General features: G+C 41.2%; 1 protein-coding gene across 1 annotated transcript in view; it reads right to left on the bottom strand.

Moving 5' to 3' along the window:
- Positions 1-23,136, bottom strand: part of SLC9A9 (solute carrier family 9 member A9) — a 2,902,095-nt gene that overhangs the window by 1,109,094 nt on the left and 1,769,865 nt on the right. Inside the window, exon 12 of the mRNA XM_085633573.1 lies at positions 22,735-22,888. Within this exon, the coding sequence (XP_085489699.1) occupies positions 22,735-22,888 (154 nt within the window). The remainder of the gene's footprint in view (positions 1-22,734; positions 22,889-23,136) is intronic.

Raw genomic sequence — 23,136 nt, 5'->3', positions numbered from 1 at the left:
GGAGGCTGGTGGTGGAGTCTGATGTGCCTGAGACTCCAGCAGGAGGCTAGCTCTCTTCTAGCCCTTGGGTGATTGCTGAGAGCAAAAATAAAAGTTGATTCAAAGTCCTTTTCCTCTTCTTACAAGTCCAGTAGTAACTACTGCAGGCCAGTCCAAGAAACAGCACACAAGCACAAGGACAGTCCTCTCCTGCAGATTCCTTCAGTTACATGGACAGAGGTTCTTCTTGTTGTCCAGGAGCAATACCAATTGTAGGGGTTTGAGCACAGATATTTGTACCCCAAAAGTCTTTGTTCTCAGAAGCTACAAGTCACTGAACCCAGCCAGAACCAGTTCTGCCCAGCCCTGGAGCACTTTGTTTACCAGGCTGCATCCTTCCTTTCAGAAAGAGGGGCTCTGCCATCAGACGCACAGTGGGAGGTGGAGCCAGCATTCACCTTGCCAGGCACAGCCCTATTCAGGTCCAGGAGCTACCCCTCCCCATACTCCAATGCAGATCTCTCTATTCAACTCAGGTCTGACTCAGTCTGCCCTGTCCCTCCAAAACCAGACGACCAATACACATAACAGCAGAGCACACTGGAAGGCTTAGGCAACAAAATACCTACCTTCTAAAAGTGGTATTTTCAAACACAGAATATAAAAATAAACTTCACTAAAAGATGTATTTTAATATTCTGAGCTCAGGCATACTAAATTAGTTTTTCTACCATGTTCTGTGGGTCAGTTAGGACTATAGAATGTAATAGCCAAACCTCCCATTCTGGCCTATGGAGAACAGGTAGCCTTACAGTAGTGAAAAACGAAATTGGGTGTAATTCACTACCAGGACATGCTACACACATCAGAGCATGTCCTACCTTACACATACAATGCACCCTACCATAGGGGTGGCTTACATGGTGCCAAGGGAAGGTTCAGGGGCTGGGAAGTGGGTGCACTTCACAGCCAAGATGGCAGTTCTAGACTGCACACAGACACTGCAGTGGCAGGTCTAGGACACACTTTACAAGCTGCTTCTGTGGGTGGCGCAAACCAGCGCTGCATGCTCACTAGCAGCATTTGGTTTACCAGCCCTGGGCACACACAGGCCACTCTACTAGGGACTAACAGGTAAACCAAATAAGTCAATCATGGATATACCAATTCACATGTCATCTTTACACAGGGAGCATTCACGCTGTGGCACTGAATGGCAGTGTCACAGCGCCCAGAGCATCTATTACCAGCAAAAACAGAGGAGACAACAGTGAAAAATGGAAGGGAGACCCACGCCAATGGTGCCAGGTCTAACAAGTATGGATTCAGAAAGGGTCTATGTACTTAATTATTAGCAAGTATACTATGGTGAAGAACAGTTGCTTACACATAGTGTAGACCTTAGCTCCGCATTCGATTGTGTTAATCAAGGCGAGGAAAGTTATTGGGAAAAATGCTAGAAATGGGAGTGGAGACCCCAATTGTGCCTTTTTAGGTCAATGTCATGCGGCGTTCATTGGGTGAATCAGGTATGGGCCTAACGGTGAATGCACAGCTCCGATTAAGATCAAGCATGATGTAGGGCAAGAATGTACCTTGGCCCCTTTTCTTTTCTGCCTATATATTAATTATCTTGATTTCTTTTTAGTACAAGGAAAGATGGATGGTCCCAGGGTGGGAACTAGGAGTCTCCCTTCATTGCTATATTCAGATGACTGTGTTTTACAGTCAAGAACTGGAGTGGGTCTTCGGAGATTATTGGACAGATTCCTGTTCACTAGTGACCTATGTCTGGCAACTAATATGGCCAAGACACATACGGTGGTCTGTGGGCTCGTTTCTATCAACTTGAAATCTCATTAAATTAACAGGACTAATTCACTTTGTGTTCAAACTTTTACGTATATGGGAGTACCTTTGGCCAAAACCCAATTTGATAAACCATAAAGGCGATTTTTAGGTTTACTGGCAAGCTAGGCTCCAAAACCCTAGAAGCGATGATCAATATATTTAGGACACAATGTATTTCTGTTGTGATGTTGTGTGCAGGCATATGGGGGTACTGTAACACATCACATTTGCAGGTCAGTGAGAATGTGTTTGTGAGAAGACTTATCTGTTTCCACTAGTATGCCCACGTATGCCTGCCACACCGAGCTAGGTCTATCGTATTTGGAAGATCGTTCTAAGTTAGCAAAACTCATGCTATGGCTCTCCATTTGGTCAATGTGAAACCCTTCTAAACCAGGATATAATCACAGACTGTCTTCAGCAAGATTACGCCTGCAAAATTCCCAGCCCGACCTTTAACAGTCCTCGTGATATTAGCGCTCCAGTTAAAGATCAGTGTAAGACAGATTTACTCACCTTGTTGGAAAGGAGAAACGAAGCCTAAGAGCTTACCAAGAAGAGAGCTACTGCCCACCAAATTCTAGTCACCACTGTTCGTATGGATCACTATCTAATTTGGTTATATCATATCAGCGTCAGAGATTATATTTTCTTAGGTTCAGATATAATCTAGCCCATTTCATGGTCTCTTATCCAAGAGACACCCATGGTGAAGCAGGCCTTGAGATATGTCTTTGTGATTCTCTGTCTGAACAATCTAAGCTACACTTCTTCTTTTTCTGCAAATTGTATGCTGTGCCCAGGAAACAGTTTTTAATCTCACTATTTAGGTGACTGGATATTAGAAGGTGTATGCCTGCTCTTCTTCACCTTCAACTACTGCAATCAGAGTTTGTCTGTTTGATGATTTATAAATGATGGTTTATAAATTCATCACAACTGTAGTGAAATTGAGAAATATGGGGGGCAAGTAATGTTTTAATCGTGTTTTATTTATTTAATTTGCTATTCGTTTCCTGATGAGTCACAGACAAGTGTTTCTTGCACACTGGGCTGGATTATTTATCTTTTTTTAATATTTTAACTTGTTATGCTCATGTTACCTTCTGAACTAATCCTCACAAATGGGTTACTTGATTGCCGCTATTACTATCTTCTCCACCTGCCCAAGTCACTTTATGAATCACTTTGTGTAATTCTAGTCAAAATTACTGCAGAGTTTTTAGGTTTTCTTTAGGCCTGGGCGGTGCATTTCGCTCCGTTCGCGGAGTTTCCTGCACTGAGCAGAGCTCGCGGAGTGCAGAAAACTCCGCTTCGCATTGTGCAGCGGAGTTTTTTCCCCGCTCACGAACGCAAACGGTAAACTCGCGGAACTTCACTGAGTTTTTTTGTAACTTCACGGAGTTCCGCGTAGCAAAACTCCACGAACTACACCCAGGCCTAGTTTTTTATTGAGTTACATGCTATATTGTCTTTTATGGTTCTATAAGCTAAATAAAGATTATTTGATTGATTGAGTCATAATACCTGAAGAGGAGCATGGTTTTATAGAGTAGATCGTGACACCTTAGGGTCTAAGATTGTATGAAGTCATTTCCGGTGACATCATCATTAAGCTAGTTTGTAATTCTGAACCCTAAGCAATCCTTACTCTTTTTGTTCATAGAATGTTGTCATTTATGTGAACACGAGGCAGTAATTGGTGTAGGGGTGCGAACGGTTATGGATAAATGTTTGGCGCAGCGTTCTCAGAGGTAATTTGCTGACTTGGAGGAAGCCTGCTTGGTAATTCATCTTGTAGTGGCTAAAAGTAAAGGGGCATGACGACTGCACACAGATAAGGATACTCACTCCACCTGCTGTCCTTGTTTACCTGACACCCGAGATCTGTTTTTATCCAACAAACAAACGCATGGTCTGAGGTAAAAGGTTCATGGTTCAATTTAAATGTGAAGGAGATAATCGCTAGGGGCGCCTTGCCTCCCCACTGTCCTTTGGAATTCACGGTTCGTGTTGCACTTGCAGGCTTATGAAGGGCACTAAAGTGCGCGCGCGAAAAAGCAGGCCACTGCGCGCCAGCATCTCTGATAAAGCGAACCACGTCTGTGTGCCTGCCTGGTAAGTACAAACGTCTTTCTTGTCCAATGTTTCTGCTTAACCCAGCGCCCAGCGATGATTAAGAAAATCTTGCAAATGTGTTTTTCTTACAAAGTGTCACAGCAGACCTTTGGGGCTCGCCAGACTATCTTAACAGCAAAGGCGTGAATGCAATTTCTAATGGAATGAAATGCTTCTAGGAAGAGAGAGTGAGAGAATTCTGAAAACAGACCCCGTGAGATATCGCAGTATGTCAACAGCAGGAAAACGATGAAATTAGGGCAAAGTTCACACCTACAGTGTTCACAGGAGCAAGCTGTAATGTGCCTTGGGTTAACAAATTCTAGTAAACATCTTTGCTTTGTTTGTACAAAGTACGACGACAACGTATGTCGGTTTTCTATCTTGTTAGTAGAGGGATGGCGGCCATTTCTGAGTAGATATCATAAGCGCACTCAATAGCTTTGTTCTTATAGACGCCTGACGCATAAAAAGATGACTCGACCCTGTTTCGACCCAGTCCTGCGATGCGTCTTTTACGTACAGGCAAGGGTGCTTTTGGCCTTAGTACAAGCAAGGAAAATGGACCTCATAATTGCTACCTCAGTAGTCAAATCACCAGGGGTCAATGGACCCCCAGGCTGCTGGCCCTGGTGCCACTGCATCTGCTGCACGGCTGCTAGCTATGCCTCTGGTCTGCGACAGCGACTCCACCCAGTGAGCTATCTTAATATGCAACTAATTCTGCTTCAATATAGGCCTTTCCTTATGTCAAAATCATCACACCTCAAGTCAAGTGGTTGAACATTAGGCTAGTGCTGTCTGTCTCCAGGGACGGTGCTGTCACAGCCAGCGAATTACCACTTACAAAGCAGGACTAAGGGAGTGTGCAATTGGGCACAAGTACTAAACAAGCATTTGCAATGCAATAGGTCTCGCATTTATGCTACTTTGAGCTATTGGCATTGTAAATGACAATGTCTTTTATTTAGGTTTTGGTTTTAAAACCTAAATAAAAGGCATTTTCATTTACAATGCTAATAGCTCAAACTCGCAAATTCGAGACCTATTGCACTGCAAATGCTTGTTGGCTTTACAATTCTGGTCACCCTACAGAGGGGTGTCCCAGAGACAGCTGAGCAGGGAGCGATGTGAGACACTCGGGGTGGGAGCAACGGGGTGTCCCAGAGACAGCTGATCAGGGAGCGATGTGAGACACTCGGGGTGGGAGCAGAGGGGTGTCCCAGAGACAGCTGAGCAGGGAGTGATGCGAGACACTCGAATTGGGAGCGGAGGGGTGTCTCATAGACAGCTGAGCAGCAGGGAGTGATGTGAGACAGTTGGTGTGGGAGCAGAGGGGTGTCCCAGAGACAGCTGAGCAGAGAGTGATGTGAGACACTCGGGGTGGGAGCAGCATGGTGTCTCAGAGACAGCTGGCTAGGGAGTGATGTGAGACACTTGGGGTGAGAGCAGGGGGGTATCTCAGAGACAACTGAGCAGGGGGTGAATTGAGACACTTGGGTTGGGAGACACCCCGTCTGAGGCAGCTCAGTAGAGAGTGATGTGAGACACCGTGAGGTGTCTATGATACAGCTGGGCAGGAAGTGATGTGAGACCCTCAGGGTGGGAGCCGTGGGTGTCTCAGAGACTGCTGAGCAGCAGGAAGCGAGGGCTGTGATGCGAGACACCTGTGATCCGAGAGTGCTGTCCGCTCCCTCCCTCCCTCCCACCGGTGGGAGTGTCAGTGAATAGGGAGGGCCGGGCCCGGAGGTGAGCGTCGTGGGATTGATAAGGAGCCTGTGGGCTCAGAGCACCTCCGGCCTGAGAGGGACTCACCGAGGTGAGGGGTGCAGGTGGAGGTGGGGACGGCAGGGCAGGGGGTGGAAACTGGGGGTGATGAAGTACGGCGGGAAGAGGCTGGGGTGTCCCGGGACATCGTGCCTTTTTAAAACGGGTCTGGTGGTGGGGGTAGGGAGGGGTAATGAGTGAGTGATACTATGTGGGGGTAGCAGGGAGTGTTGTGTGTTCACAATCCTGTCCCTCATTCATTAGTGAGGAATCTTACGTGGTGACCGGCTTCTGAAGTGAGGGGGGCACATTTACTCCATTGCAGGTAGTTGAGGCTCTTTATCGGGACCAGAAGTATATTTGGCTGAGGCACTCCGCCTCACCTCCCAGGTAGGTGTTGGAGGAGGAGGGCAAGACTGAGTCAAAGTTTCTGGGAGTGAAGGTGCTGGGAAACCTGGAACTGCGAGGGCAGGAGGCACTTCCTCACTGCAAAGGAACAGCTGCTGCAAGATAGCTCGGCGGGTTCAACCGCTATACATGTGCATAACTGCATGCAGCGAGCTCTGAGGACCGCTCGAGTTTTCATCATTTTGAGGCCGATGGAACAAAAACTATTGAGCTGGATAAGGCCAGCACCAATTCATTTATAGCGCCCTGAAGAGGCGCGCTGTCAGTAATAAGCGTGTTGACACAAGCTAATTTCGTGACTGGAATCATAAAATGACAATCTTGGATGCTAAATTCTTTGAAGGTTTCTAGGGGGCGCTTTGTGCGGCTCACAGTAGGCGCTATAAACAAGCGCTCGCCATTGTGGATAGGCAGGGGGACATCCGTTTTTAATCAGCCATGTTTATATTTGCATCGCGCTTTCACTTTCACTTAAAGTGAAAGCGCGATGCAAAACTAAACATGCGGCTGAGTGAAAACAGATGGCCTGGCAAAGATAAGAAAAGGCTTTGCGACAGCCGCAAAGCAGACGAGCCAGTCCGGATGGGCCGGAAAAAAAGACAAAAGGGCGGCAACAAACCAAGTTAGGCAGTATGCAGGTGACATTACAGTGTGTGACATAGCATGTGACATCACAGGAAGTGGAATCATGGCCCTTGACCTCAAAGGAAGTGACATCACAAGAAGTGATATTAGATCTTAGGCCCTTCCACGTTAGACAGTCCATCATGAATTCATTGGAGTGCATTACGAGCTTTAGCAAAGAAAGCTGATCAGTACTTAAGTCTGTGACTTAACTTCATTGAGTAAAGAAATTAACGGCTCAAATGTGGAAGACGTGTGGCAACTAACTAACGAGCAAAGAAGCCAGTAAGCGCTACAAGCTAGGCACACTAAACCTGGCACCAAAAGCAAAGACATTCAAGCATTGAATTAAAAATGCTATGAACTGTACCTGTGAATGTCAACACTATAACATGTATTAACCTACTTAGCATACAACCATTGTATACACTGACAATTTTAATCCACTTTGATCATTATCAAAAAAATGCAAGTTGAACACTGCATTAGGTATTCCAAGCATGGCAAACATTATTCCATAAGAAAGATACAGATATAACTGGGTATTCTGCACATATATTAATTCAGACATTATGGACCATGCTATATTGCCACAGGATGTTTAACCATAAGAAATTAGTAAATAGTGAGACCTTTTACATCATTGAATCCATAACATGCGGGTAGCAAAATCACTTAAAAAATACCATGCACCTGGTGTCTTTGTTGTGATGAGCAGTAGGATCTACCTTATTATACTGAGCACTATCCACATGCCTATGAGCAGTAAGCCATCTGTTAACATACAGCAATGGGTTCTAAAGAGGAACAGGAGGGCCCACAAGACCTATGAACATTGCTGAAGAAAGGCATGCAATACGAACACAGTTTCAAAATGGTGACATTATCACATTCATGGTGCTGAGACCACTTTTGCAGTCACCAGTAACTTGTTTATCAGCCTCAAAACAGGTTGCAGTTGTTCTGTAATCTCATTTCCAACATCGTCAATGTAGTCTCTGAAACCTAATATGAATTTATGATTAGGAGAGAATATAATGCACACGTCTATACACACAAACTACACGCACTCAAAAAAACTTTGTTGTGCATTTGTTTGAGGGGCCTTCTGAGAGGGTTTTTCTGCAAGTAGCCCAGGTCCTAAATTACATGGACAGCCAGTACTTGCTGTGCATGCTCTGTGGGTGCAACTCCTTCACATTTAACCCCACACCTTACAAAGTCCTAAGAAAAAGTAGCAAAAGTATACAGGAAGAATATTTCTGAATCCAACATTCAAAATTATCAAAGAAAAAATATAAAACATGGGGGGATTTTTAAATTGCTAAAAAGTCTAAATGTATAAAGTAAAATTTGAACAGAGTGGTGAACTGATCATTTAGCTGTTTGAGTTAAAAGTCTGCTACTGCAGAGATCTATGTGTAGAGTCTAGACTAGAGGTCTTCAAACTTTTTGATTCAAAGACCCCCCTGTCAAACATTTTTAGGCTTAAGGACCCCTTCCTGACAAAAGTTCTAGAACCTGGTACTCCTTTTCATTGACAACTATCAACAACCATAAATGCCCCCAATTCCCACAGCGAATCATTTTTACAGTGGGGAAATAATATTGAACAGTGTTTAGCAAACCAAAGGTCAGTGAGCGTGGGGCGTAGTCAAAGGCCTCATTTATGGGGAATTAGCGTAGGGCAGTGCCGCAAGTCTTCTTGCTGCGCTGCCCTACGCCAATGTGAAAGGGCAATAATGCACCTTATTTATGAAATATGGTGCTTTCCTGTCCTTTCCCCCTGTGTTGGATCATAAATTGCTGTCAAACACCAATGTAGGCAGGATTGTTTTTGTGCAGGAAGGGGCACTTTCCTGCACAAAAACAATTCAGAGAAGGGTTTACCTCTTTCTATGTGTGCTGCAGAAAGCAGCACACATGAACAGAGGAAATAACGTGGAGAAATGAAAACATTTCTACTCATTTCGCCTGCTATGGGGGGGGGGGGGGGAGTAAGGTTTTGCCGCTGCCACAGGTTTACATGGTTTTGTAAATCTGGGGCAGCGTCAAAATCCATTGGTGTTGCGTGGGAACACTCATCGCAATGCCCATGGAACGCCTACTTAGCATAGAGTAAGGCAACGCAGCGACTTGCACTGCTTTGTCTTACTCCATATCTATGCGGCTATGCAAAGCCATGCAGGGTGACATTGCGCTGCCTCATAGATATTACTGAGACGCTCCTGCTGCCGGAGCTTCAAAAAAAGTGACGCTCCACTGCGCAAGCCTCTCGTAAATCAGCCCCAAAATATTTTGTTAGTTCTTTAGGTCTTTCACCATCAGGTAGCTACATATAAAATAATGGGTAGCTTAAATGGAAAATAGATTTTAAAAAGTTGTTACTCAGTGGGAAATGCACTGTAGTACATCATGAAACCTCTATTAGTTAATGCACTGCAGAGGTCTGTGTATAATCAGTGAGCCACAGAATTAAATTTGGTTGGTGCAGAGGAGAATAGTGACTTGTGTATTTTTAGTGCTATGTTCCCACAGCCTGTGACAGAAAGCACTTTGAATGTGTAAGTCATTATTTTATGCTTGCATTACACACATTATAAGATAGACTGCTACAAACTGTGCAAATTGTTTTAGGATAAAATGGAGCTTACAAAATGAAGATTTTAGTAACACATGACCATAAGTAATGCAATTCATTTTGCATAACTATACCTTCAACACCTCTTCAGGGGTACTAAGTGCTGTGTAAATACAATTACGATTAACAGCATGCACTTCAGAGCCCAATTGTAAATCTCTTAGTGCTACCACTCAAAAAAAAACAAATCCTAGCACTCAAAAAAAACAAAAAAACTTTGTCATCACAATGCTTGGAGTGAATCGAGCAATTAAAGCCAGAACTGCTCTTAAGCACCCTTTACACTTGCAGATTAACTTATAGTGCAGGTTTGCATTTCATTCAGGAAAGCTGACACCCTGGCACGAAGAACTGTTTTACCTGTCTACCATGCCTCTTCATTTCACAGCACAGACGCCTGAATTAACTTAAGCGGAAGCATTTTAAAGATCAGAATGAAGCGTCCCAGATGGGGAGCACATGTTCTGTATTTCAGGCAGAGACGAGGCCTGGAAATGCCCGACCCCCTTCCCAAGACTCCGCGGCCCCCCAGGGGCGCACCCCACAGTTTGAATACCTCTGCTCTAGACTCATTTGAATCATAGCCACACAACCTCAAACTTGCACCATTGTGAAAAACGGTTGTAATCAGAGGCACAGAGTTGAAATAGGTACATCTAAAGTTATGAGGTAGGTACACTGACTGGCGTGAGACCAAATTAACTGCAGAAAGAAGTGCTAAAACTTGGCAGACAGATAACAGGCCAAGGCTCAAGCTCACACATAAGTGTGAGCTTGAGCTATGTAAGATATTTTTGAAGGTTTGCAATTGTGTGCTTTTTTTAATAATGAGCAGAATGCATTTTCTTACTCAATTTCATATGTATACATTGATTTAGTGCTGTTGCCCTTGAAATAAATTTTCTATGATGTGTAGAAGTGTGTTTTTCTAAATAATGTTAAATAGGCCATATTTGAGTCCAGACTCCATTTTGCCTAAAGTGCAAGTCATCGCTAGCAATCATTCTGATGATCCCCTTCCACGTCCACCTTCACTCCTCGCTAACTCTGCAGCACACAGTGAAGCTGTTGGAGGCTGTATGGTGCACACTTATCTAAAGTACCTTGCACCAATCCAGACAACCCTTATGGTGATTTTAGTGGTCTTAGACAACCATAGAAAGCTCTCTAAGTGGTAGCTGTAGAGAGCAGCCTTCAGGCTTAGTCCAGGAGTGTTAAGCAGCTTGTTTTACCAGATCTAATCACATAGTGTAGGTTAAATAAAAAAGAACCACACAGTGTAGTTATAAAAATATGTCTATATCTCCTACCCAGAGATTTCAAACACAAATGCACACAATACTTCAACTGTAAACAGGTAAGTAAGCACAAATACACAGTGGTCTCCAGGGGGAGACCAAACTATATACTAAAGTAGTGAATGCAAATTGCTCGGACGAGAAGACTCAGAAGGGCTGGGGACAACAGAAACCACCTGAGGTAAGTACCCAGGAACCCCACAGAGGCTGTGAGCAGAGTTGAAACACAGCTGCGTACTCAACACAAGTAATCGGAACGTTGTGGTAGCAGTCTTAAAGAAGAAGGACCCTTCCCAGTGGACCCGGAAGAAACCCTGTGGAAGACAGAAGGTTGTATATCGCCCACCGCACCGGGGGGGGGGGGGGGCTGCAGAGGCTATTGTTATGCCACTGGAGTGAGCTATGAACCGGCATCAGTGACCTGCATGCAAACTGGAAGGCATGTGTTTAGCCAGGGCCACTGGTTTTATGTGATTCCACAGCTGCAGAGTTTTCCACATAATTATAGATTTGCCACACTTTCCACATAAGCCATCATCTGCTGAATGATCTGCAGATTTTAATTTAATAAATTGCAACAGATCAAAAAAGACTAAAAATGTTGTTCCATGTGTCCTTGCGCATTGGAAAACCCTTCATAAATGTTGACTGGTCATCTTTCAGTTGTTAAATCCTGTATTTAGGTATTAAACTGGTACTAATAGGGTGAAATCTTTTCCAGAAAATGTTATCGTGTAAAAATGACAAAATAAGGAAGTAATGCTATTACAAAAAGTGCCATATTACGCCCCATAACTAGCATTTTTGTGCTGCATGATTTATTCACCCTTCTGCATAATTTGGTACTCCGCTGCCGCATAATTACAGTGCCCCTGGTTTAGACCTTAATGTTTTTTCTCAATCTGTTGTTGATATAAAGTTGCTAAAAAGGTTTTTTTTTGGGCAGTAGTAGTAATCTTAATAGTATAGACAACCAAATGCACTGCATTGCATTTGAAATCCTGATTTTATGTTTTATCCCGGCGATGTTCTCTTAACACATAATGCCGGTAAGGGCGATATGTAACTCCTACACCTTGTAACCCTCATTGCCTTTTGTAATGCATACTGTACATCAATTTACACACTTGTGGGATTTATTGTCAATGTTTGTGTCTGAAGTAAAGTGTTCTGACACCCTATATGGGATGTGTAGCTCTAAAAAAGAATAACATTATAAAAAATAGTGGTATTTTAATTGTTATTTGTGTAAACACTCATACAGAGTGATACATCTGACATTCCTAAGGGGAGCATATCAATTGTGTACAGAGAACGAACAAAGTGAAAAACCTGCCTCCAGATTAGAGTTTCTTTTAAGTACTTGTAAAGTGAGAAGTTGTGTGCCTTTGTTTCCCCTCCATTGTATAGGCATCTCAGTGCTGGGCCGATAATAGTCCCCAGCCATGTTCCTACTGGGACAAAAGGAGGGCTTATGGCCACTTAAACTGGGCCTTTGTTATGGGCCCAGCTAGACTCACTGATAAGAAAGCCCCCTTGGCGCCTGCACTTTGCTGCTCAAAACGGAAACAGAAAACGTGCAGGTGTTGCTGAATGGGTCCCAGTATCGAAAAATAAGACCAGGACGCAGTTAGAATATTTCACTGGGGACCAACTTCGTTGCAAGGGGGATGGCATCCACCCTGGGAAAATAGTGGGGGATGCGGTCCACCCGCATGCACCCCCTACTTTTGACCTGCATATCACTCACAATACACAAAATGCATTATGCTGGTCATCCTTGTGACAACTTTATGATATGACATACCTCGTGTAAAAATTCATTAGCATTATCAGTTGGAGACCGGTTTCCCCTATCCATGGCATATATTGGTTTCAGTGGTCTAACAAGGCATTTTATCCTTGAAACAGTCTCTTTTGGGCAATCGGTCTCACCTTTGGGACCTTATATGTATTTAGCAATGCAGCACATTAGCCTTGGTGCTGAAACATCTACTGTTCTTTAACATGGAGGGAAAGTAAGCACCAGGCTGTGTGACATGCCAGTTATGGGAACACATGGAGAGAAAAATTGCCTTTCAGCGGGAAATGGTATAGTCTAAAGCTCTGTTTTTAGTATAAAATCAGAGCCTTCTGTGGTCATTTCACTGAAAATACAAGATTTGAAAAAAATATTATTGTCTATAGGTGCTCATGGAAGACAATTTCTATGGACTGGAATCTAGAGAATGCTAAAGTGATTCTGGTATTTTACTGACCTCTCCCAGTCGTTTTCTATCAAGAAAGTTAAATAGAGGCAATTGACAGAAAAATAAGTAAAAGAAAGTCCCTCAGCAGAAAGAAATTCTGGTATGTTACTGACCTCGACTGGTCGTTTTCTATCAAGACAGTTAAATAGAGGCAGTTGAACAAGCAGTAAGAAATTGAGGTATTTTACTGACCTCTACTGGTCGCTTTCTATCAAGACAGTTAAATAGAGGCAGTTGAACAGAAAAAAAGTCCCTAAGAGGCAGCAGACAAGTCCTAGGGCCGAACTATAGAGCCCACAAAGTACATACACATATAAGTATATACAAAAGTATATACAAGAGGTCTTGAATGTTCGACCTATAAATATTTGCACGAAACCCAAATATGGGAATTACACAACCTTACGCTTGCAAACTAAAAAATTCACTTGACCCTAATTTGAATACAGACATTATAAGGGGCAAATTATCAGTATGTACACATTGTATCATCAATAATTTTGATATGAGATTGCATTGCACAAAAAGCAAGCCAGAACCAGGAATTAACACCTTAAATGCTGAGGATTTTCCACACCAGTGATGAGCCCTTTTTGGCTATTTGGAGTTCTTCACGCTTAGGCCTCCAAAACCATTTTTCCACATAAGGAATCTGTGCCAAATTTGTATCTTTTTTGCCAGCATCATGGGGATTCTAAAGGTACCTAGATTTTGTGTATTCTCCATAAAGGGGCTGAGAAAATAGCCAATATTTAGCTAAATCTTGGGGATTTTGTGTTAAAAATTGGAAATAAAGTGCTGCACAAAAAAGCGTATATTTTTTCCTAATGATACTACAAACCTATGTAGGGTTAGGCCCATTATCAGTAAGGCTCTACCCTATATAACTTCAAAACACAACACAAGTGCCAGTACTGATGTCACTCTTTAATTTCATTCACATACCACGATCACACACCTAAATTGTCATGACCATCAATTAATTTATTCATGTTTAACTATTTCTCTGTTTTTACAAAAAAAAACCTTTTTTAACACTCTATTCATATAATTAGAAAAGGCGACTTTTTAAACTTTTCAATACACCGGGACATTACTAATACAATATTTACAACAGAAGACTGATCACATACACAGTCCACAAAACAATTATAACATTATATACAGACATTACAAAAAACAATTTAAAGCTGCTGTTCCGTTCTTTATGAATACTTATTTTTAAACAACTGCCCATGGAACTTGCGTTGTTGCCCAGTAATTCTATTTCCTCTTATAAGGGCTAAAACCAAACAGTGGCCCTACTGAACTCAAAGAACAATCACAAATCCTTGAAAATGTAGTTACCAATGAGCTTCAGTGGTATCACATACATAGTACACTTGTTTCGTAGATCATTTTTCCTAATGATGGCATCAACGAAAGCTTTGGTGTGCTAAAATCATAATTTTCTCAACTTTCAGAAACAAGCAGAGGTGAATCAACAATTTTCTTTTTTTACCACAGCTTTGGCATTTTTCTAATGTGTTGCACATTTTTCCTAATTTTTGTGCTAGCAACCTACTTCCAGTTTGGGGTATAAACAGGAGTGAAACCCATGTGGGATCTTGGAAAAATGGTACCACACTTGTGTGAGTGGGACTAGCGCCTGCAACAGGAAAGTGCCAAAAACACAACATGAAGAGATGCACGTTTTCCACTCAGAATTGGCATTTTCTTTGCAATTTGTGAAGGTGTGGATTTTGGGCTCTAGTTCAGATGAGACCTAGGAAAATCTGCCAACCCTGAACATTTCTGAAAACCAGACACCCCTGACACCCATAGCAGTCCAGGGTGGGGTGAAGTTTTTGGCTGTCACTGGGGTTTCTTACCTAGGAGCCCTTGCAAACCTCAAACTTCGGCTAAAAATACATGTTTTCTTCACACTTCGGTGAGGGAAAGTCCTGGAATCTGTGGGGAACCACATATTTCATACCACCCAGCGTCCCCATCATGTCTCCCGATACAAATAGTAACTATATCGTGTGGATGGGCGTAGCGCTAGGGACAGGAAAAGGTCAAAACACAATCAACATTTCCTGTCAAAGAAATTACCTGATTTGGCAATGGGGGTTGCTCCCTGAAAGGCAGAGAGGAAGTTTACACCCAATTTGTCCCCAAGGAGCAGAAAGTCCACAATATGACAAGACTAATCTTTAAAATAAAATAATGGGGTGGGTTTGGCCCTTCCTGATTTCAGACCTCACCCCTGATGCCCTGCTACCCTGCAGACTAAAGCATTCCATTTCAATGGTAAGACAGAGGATATTTGATTCTTTTTGGTGTTGTTTTTACATATAGGCCAGGAAAATGTGTCTAAATCCCAATATCATCCTCTTGCCACGGTGAATGGCTGCACTTTTTGGGGCTTAAGTAGGCTGCCACCTGGAGAAAACAACCAGACCCAGATATTTTGGAACACTAGACATTGGGGGGAGTCCATGGTGGATACCAAGATGTTTTCTTACTCAAAATGCTCTGCATACCTCAAACTCTGTCTAACATCACACATTTCCTTGCATTTCTGTGATGTAAACTTTTGGAATACACAAGGATCCACAGAATTCCTATTGTCCAGCATCCCCCCACTTGTTCCGATAAAAACACTATCCATCTAGTATGGGTGAGCCTAACGTTCACAACAGGAAAAGCCCCAAAATGTAATGTGAAACCACCAACATTTCCTGTAAAAAACTAACCTGCTTTGGTAATGGGGCTAACTGTGTTAAATAGGCTTGGCTTGGCCTCCAACTAGGGAAACACACACATTTCTGAAAAGTGAACACCCTGGGGCGTCAAGCGTAGTGTGGCTCACCTGGATCCTACCAAGGCTTCTTACCCACATTGTTCTGCAAACCTCAACCTTTGCCTCATGAGAACATCCATTGACCCTGGATTTATCTGTTCCTGTCACGGGCACTAGGCCCAGCCACACAAGTGAGGTCGTGTTTTTATTGGGACCCATGGGGGAACGCCAGGAGGTCGGAATTGTTTGGATCTCTGCTGACTTCGGAAGCTCATCAAGGTTTCTCTGGGTGGCTGTTCTGCCCACACACACAGACCACAGCTATCCCTATTGCCAATTTCTCCATGTTATGATTTGGAGCCTTTCATATTGCGGGAAAGTCACACAAGTGGGGTACCATTTTTATCAGAACAAGTTTTGGAATGCTGAGTGATAGGAAAGCTAGTGGTAGGACATTTGTGACTCTGTAGATTCCAGAATATTCCATCACAGAGAATATAGGAAAACGTGTGATTTTAGACAAAGTTTGGGGTTTGCGGGGCACTGTGGGGAAGAACAGACCTCAACCCAGCATCGCAGGACATACACTCAACCCATTTTCACCGCCAGCAACAGAGTCAAGTACGGCCATGTCAGGGAGCTCACCTGGGCAGACCGAGTAATTGTCCACTTCACCATCACAGGATACCCCGGCACTGCCACCAAGCAGCACAGAACCACCAACCGCAGATGGAAGAAAGCATTAGAGAGCCAGTGGACCGACGTTCACAACAGCTCCAACCCTGAAACCTCAACCAACCTACAACAGATTCTCAAGAATTTCTGCGCCTTGTTCACTGAGTGTCCCGAAGGAGTCACCCCAGTCAAGCCCACCAAACTCAAGAGATCCTCCAAACAGGCCAATTAGAACTCCATGGAACTGAGAACCACAAAACGCAACTGCAAGTGACTGGAAAGGGAATGGGGCAATAGCAAGGAAAGCACAGACTGTGCCATATTCAAGACACTGCTCAACCAATATCACCAATTCCTGAAAAAGACGAAAAGGAGCACCCATGCCGACCGCATTGAAGCCAGTTCTAACCACAGTGCAGAACTTTTCATCATAGTCAGAGGGTTCTCCAACAAATCAGCCATTAAAAACATCATCAGCCCACTACAAAACCCTGGCGGTCTTCTTCCACAACAAGATCTCCACCATCTACAAACACTTCAAAACCCAACTCACATCCACTGATGATCTCAACCTCCCCACCCTCACAGATGCAAACCCTGACTACCTGCTCACCACTTGGGACCAACTTTTGACTCAAAATACCACACCCATCATTAACTTCCTCCTCTCAGGAGTACTTTATTCTATATATAATAGATTCACAGAAGTGACAGGCATATACAATTGTTTTTGTAATTCCCCTACTTTATGCCCGTCTCTCTAAACCCTCTTGGCCTGATTCATGAAAGGAAATGTAAAAGTAGGTTTGGAAATTGAACTCTCCCACATGACCATACTTTTACATATTTTATTATTTACACACCTTTCCAGGAGTATGCCATGTGTACCTCTGAGAAAGGCAAATGACTTTTTCATACATTATCATTTCCATAATACAGAATTGTACACTACAGCATTATACACACAGTACACTTCTACATTTGTGTCACAGCTGTGCACAGTTGCTCATATTTTCTTTTTTTACTCCCCTTCTCCCAGAATATAGGGATTACACAATGCCTTTTCCCACCTTGAAAAAGGATTTTCTACAGCAATTGGCTCAAATAATCTGTGACTGTTTCCAGTGTGGAAAATGGTCAGAGAGAAAACCAAGAATGTTCATAAATAGAAAAAAGTCAATCCAAGCATATCTCTGCACTGTCTCCCTCCAATCTATGCTGTACAGAATCATAAACTTTAAACTAAACATCTCAGAATGTACAAACCAGTATAGTAACCAGCTTAGTGGACTGTGATCATAAGAAATACCAAAAATGGGTCTGCAGAGCTGTCAGCTTTCAGCTTACTGAAGACCATAAACTGTGCATTGCTGCTTTCCATAACACGATAACCACACGATAACCACACCTGCATGACATGAAAACACTTCCCGCATAGGATCAAAATAAAGACAACACGATTCCAACCACACTCCCTACATGGTGCAGAATGCTACTTAAGAAGGTAAGCGCTCTATATATGTTACAATACAATATATTAAACCCCCCCTCCCAAATTGAAGGGGCTCGGGTGCCAACTAGAAAATGTGCCTAAACGTCAGACAACCCTGGAAGCATAAATTCTGCCCAGTTTTATGGCTAGATAACTGCTTTGTAAAGAACAGCACACAGACGTTTAGGCACTGGGATGCAGTTGCCATGTGCTGAAGCTTTTTCAATGTCATACGCCTTTGAAACCAAACAAAAATAGAGTCATAAAAAGGAAGAAAAGATGCATTATGAGAAGCAAAAGCTTTTTTAAGACATACATTTACCAAATTCATCCATCTGATTGAATATAAAAAAAATTACATTTTGTAGAGCACAATATATTAGTTATATCCAACAATCAAGTTATTTTAGATTCAAGGTTTCTCTTAGTCAACACGTCAATGTTACATGACATCCCAATTTCTAGGTGTTTCAAAGCAAGATTTTTGTTTCAGCACATTAGGTTGTATTTTGACCTCTCAGGTCCTTCACCAAGGTGGGGGTATAAATCTCTTTTTTGTGTGGTCAATGTTGGTCACTGTTCATGCACTTGATACACATTGCAATTGAAAAATCTTACTCAACAATCCTCACTAAAACTTATCCAATCAGCAGGTTCATTCAAGTAGTTTATGTTTGTATCTAGCAGCACCTTTAAGTATGTATATAATGTATGGCTTCGGCACCAAAATAGGGGGTGGAGTGCTTGAAATAATAAAGATATCCCTTGTGGGGATGATTGCACAAGGTTAATACAAGATTCTCTAATTTAGGCTTTATGATATCAGCTTTAATTGGCATATGAGGGGAAGCAACGGCATTTAAAAACCTCCATTCTAATAATTTCAGATACAACTCTCTCCTTTTTTACTTTCTTTATTTCAGGTCTTTAAACTAAATGCTATAGTTAAAGGTTAAATCAAGAAAGCCATTATTATTGTACTGGATAAAAATAATACTTCAGTAGCCAATTATCATCCAATATATCCTATATACTAGGCTTGTGCAGTTTACAGGAATGTATGACGTTACAACGCATACATTTACAATGCATGCCTTTACAACGCAGTTTTTACATTGCATTTTCAGAAACTACTTTTACAACGCATTCCATTACATCGCATTATACCTTTACAATGCATACCATTACAATGCATACCATTACATCGCATTCAAGGTAAGTGTTGGATAGTATAGGTGTAGTAATTACTATTCGAACTTCAGTGAGTGCAACAGTAGGGTAAGTGTTGGATAGTGTAGGGGTAAAAATTACTATTCTAACTCCAGTGAGTGCAACAGTAGGGTAAGTGTTGGATAGTGTAGGAGTAAAAATTACTATTCTAACTCCAGTGAGTGCAACAGTAGGGTAAGTGTTGGCTAGTGTACAGCACTATGCGTTGTAATGGTATGCATTGTAATGACTTGCGATGTAATACCTGCATTGTAGTGACATGCTTTATAACGACATGCATTGTAGTGACATGCGATGTAATGGCTGCGTTGTAATCACATGCGATGTAAAGGATGTAAAGGATGTTGCGATGTAATGACTGCTATGTAAAGGTAGTGCGGTGTAATGACTGCATTGTAAAGGTTGTTTCCCAATTTACATTAACATATCACCTATTTTATTTCTGATTTCTATACAACCCTTACTGTGTTTTAAATGAAGTACCAAAGAATGCAAAGTTATTATGATACAAGATGTTATTTTTAAAGTTTCAACATATGCTGATGATATATTGTTGTATGTTAACATTCATTCGGAATCAATTCTGAATATTTTAAATATTATTAACCAATATGCCTTGTCTCTGGTTATGCATTGAATATTAGTACAAATATTTATTTTCCTTTAAATATTTTATGTACCTCTGATATATTAGCAGTCATGAGTATAATATGGAATTGCCTCACACTCTAATACCTTACTCTCATTTTCTCCACTTCTATAAAACATGATTGATATAAATTGTACAAATCTAATTAATTAAACCAGGTTAAAAATTGAGAAATTATCTTCTCTGTATTTGAACTGGGGGGGGGGGGGCAGAATCAGAGCTGTTGAAATGGTCTTCACTACACAAATATTGTATACATTATCTGTGTTTTCATTGTGCTTCCAATCTAGCTTCTATAATAATTTGAATAAGTTACTTAACACATTTATTTGGAATAACAACTGACCCTCATATGGTATAAAGCTTTACAGTTGAACAAAAGGACCGTGTTATTGGGTTACAAGATTTTAGGAAATATCACTCTTTCTGGCACATGCATCAACAAAGACTTTTGCGATTCCTTAATTGCAATTTTTAAGGAATCGCAATTAAGGAATTGCAAAAGCCTATGCATGTAGGAATCGCTATAAAAATAGCGATTCCTACACATTCCTTAATTGCGACTCGCAAATTGCGAGTGGCAATTAAGGAATGTCGTCCCAATCATTCCTATGGGCCTCCAGGCCCATAGGAATGAATTGGAGATTGCATGAGCAAATTGCGAGTACCAGTAGGTACTCGCAAATTGCTCATGCAATTTCAAGGGTGCAAGGGTGTCAAAATGGCACCCTATTGCACCCCTGAAATTGATCTGTGCACATATGTTGCACACACACATGCTCTAAGGGCATGTGTGTGCGCAACATGAAACTTTGAAAAATGCACAAAAGTGCATTTTTCAAAGTTTTTGCAAATTACCATGAAGTTCAACTTCATGGTAATTTGCTCCCCCTATTAGCGAAATCGCAAATTTTTTAACTTTAATGCATTGCATTTAAGGAATCTCAATTTGGGATTCCTTAAATGCAATAGCAATTTAAGGAATCGCTATTTAGAGATTCCTTAAATTGCGATTTTTGCATTTGGAATGATGCATCCCAAATGCAAAAATACCGGTCGCAAAGGGGCAGATTCTGCTAATCTGCCCGTTTGCGACCAGGTTTCTCGTTGATGCATGTGGCCCTTAGTTTCTAACTGCACAAGTTTTGTTGTGACTTCTAAATAATACCCCTTTTTACATCCCAAAATGGATCTTAATAATGCGCAATTTCCTAAATACTTTCCATTTACAAACTTTCTTAACTATTTCAAACAGCAAATTTGGCAAAATGTCACCAGTTATTAATGTTACAAACTTTGCCTAAATTAATTTTTATGCACAGCTTAGCACTAATATGAAAGTCTCTAGAAAGTTCTCGCTGATATAATTCTAAATTAGAAACAGAAATAGGCCAGTTTCCTTCTGGAAAACCTTGACTGAAGCTGGCCTTTTGTATATTAGTAAGATATGTCAAGGACATATGTTTTTATCTTTTTTTCAGGGCTACAATATCAATTTCATCTACTTAAAACAGAATATCTTGAATATAAATTACTATTTAACACGGTTCTCCATGAATATATGCATTTTCTACCTTCTAGTAAAATGTCTTATAAAGAACTGTGAAGTAATATCTTTAGTCACTCTGACTACATAGCCTCTTAAGTATACATACTTACCTCTACCGATAATTCCTCTCTAAGTATTTACACACAAATATGGAACTCTGAGCTAGAATGCAACTTTCCATAAATTAGTGATGGAATTTATGGTCATGTAATGTTGCAGGATACCTACCTGCATCTATTTCCCAAACTAACCCAAACTATTTTATACATTTGTTTATGGTCTCCACTTAACAATTTTAAAGCAAAATTAACATGTAACCCAAATTGTTTGCACTGCAAATGCACACTGGGATTTATAAAACATATGGTTTATGATTGTCCTATCATTTTCAATCTTGGGCCAGATGTATGGAAAATTGTCACTAGCATTTAAAATATGAATATGCAAATTTTGTTTAATGTCATTATTTGAAAATCTCATGCCCTTGTTTATACTCTCCCTAATTATGATACAAATGTATTTCCCTTATTTCTTCAGGAAATAAGTCAATTACTTCTAAAGGATACAGGTTAGATATTTGTTCTTGCTTGGTGGGACTGGATAATATATTTTAGATGGGGACAATTTTTATTCCTTCATACCACTAGAAATTCACTAGTGTTTTTCTTTAAAATGTGGACAACCTTTGACTCATATGTTGTTAATTCTAATTATTTATATTTATCAAAAATACTTACTTCCCTCAATATTCTAGTAAACAAATATGAATATACACCAGGCAGGGACTGGTGCATTTACTCTATGCATTAGGTTGCATTCGTAACTCAGGTGCAGAACAAACCCTCTTTCTAGGAAATACATTAGCATTTAATCTTTTTTCGGACCCCCAAATAATATTTGGATTAATATAACTATTTTGGTGTAAGGCTTGTTTTCATTTTCTTGGCTCTTTATTTATCCCTATAAATTCACCAACCAGAAATAGTATACAAGGACATAAAATTTGATTATGAAAATACTAATGCATGCAGGAACTGTAGGCCCTGAAATTATGTCAGCTTAGAGAAAGAGTATTCCATAAGATAAAGCCTGTTACAACATGCAATTAAGTTTCAAGAAATACAATCTTCTTATCAAAGATAACATTGGGATAAAATTGGGTTCCATGAACAAATGAAGGAAATATACATAAAAGATATGCATAAAAAAAGCGATAACAAATTACACCACAAGCTCTTTTTCTTTAACATCAAGGTCAAAGTATTATACTAACATGTATAGAACCAATATGGAGTAGCATCGTCTATACTATAAAGAAGAGGGGGAAGGTAATGACCTGTCAAAGTCAGACATTTAGGTTTCGTCAATTGAATTATACTGCCCCTGGAGTGCAAAAAACTACATATAGAAGGTACTTACCTAATCTGAAGCCAGGTCAACATAGGGGTGGTGCCGCCACCAAAGACCCACACTGTGAAGAACACTATAAGCAGTGTTGTGGTGAACATCATTTGTTTGGGTTGAGAATCGGTGTCCCGTATCGCCAACGCGAATGCTATTGCACCACGTAAACCTAAGAAAAGAATGCCATACTTGAAAATGTTAATTATTAGGTCACATAAAATATGCAGCAGATTTGTCTTTAGCGCTACTTCAGACTCAAAAATGCATGACTATGAGAGCCTACTTATTCTAATCAAGGAGGCTGGCAGCAGTAAACTCAAATTTCTTTCTGGACTTGGCTGAGCTCAGGAAAAAGGCAGATTGTCGAGTGCAAATTAAAGTGTACCCAACATAAATTCGGAGAACTGAGTTATATTT

Source organism: Triturus cristatus, chromosome 11 (assembly GCF_964204655.1).
Source record: "Triturus cristatus chromosome 11, aTriCri1.1, whole genome shotgun sequence".
Taxonomy (NCBI): Eukaryota; Metazoa; Chordata; class Amphibia; order Caudata; family Salamandridae; genus Triturus; species Triturus cristatus.
This window is presented reverse-complemented; position numbering and strand designations above follow the sequence as displayed.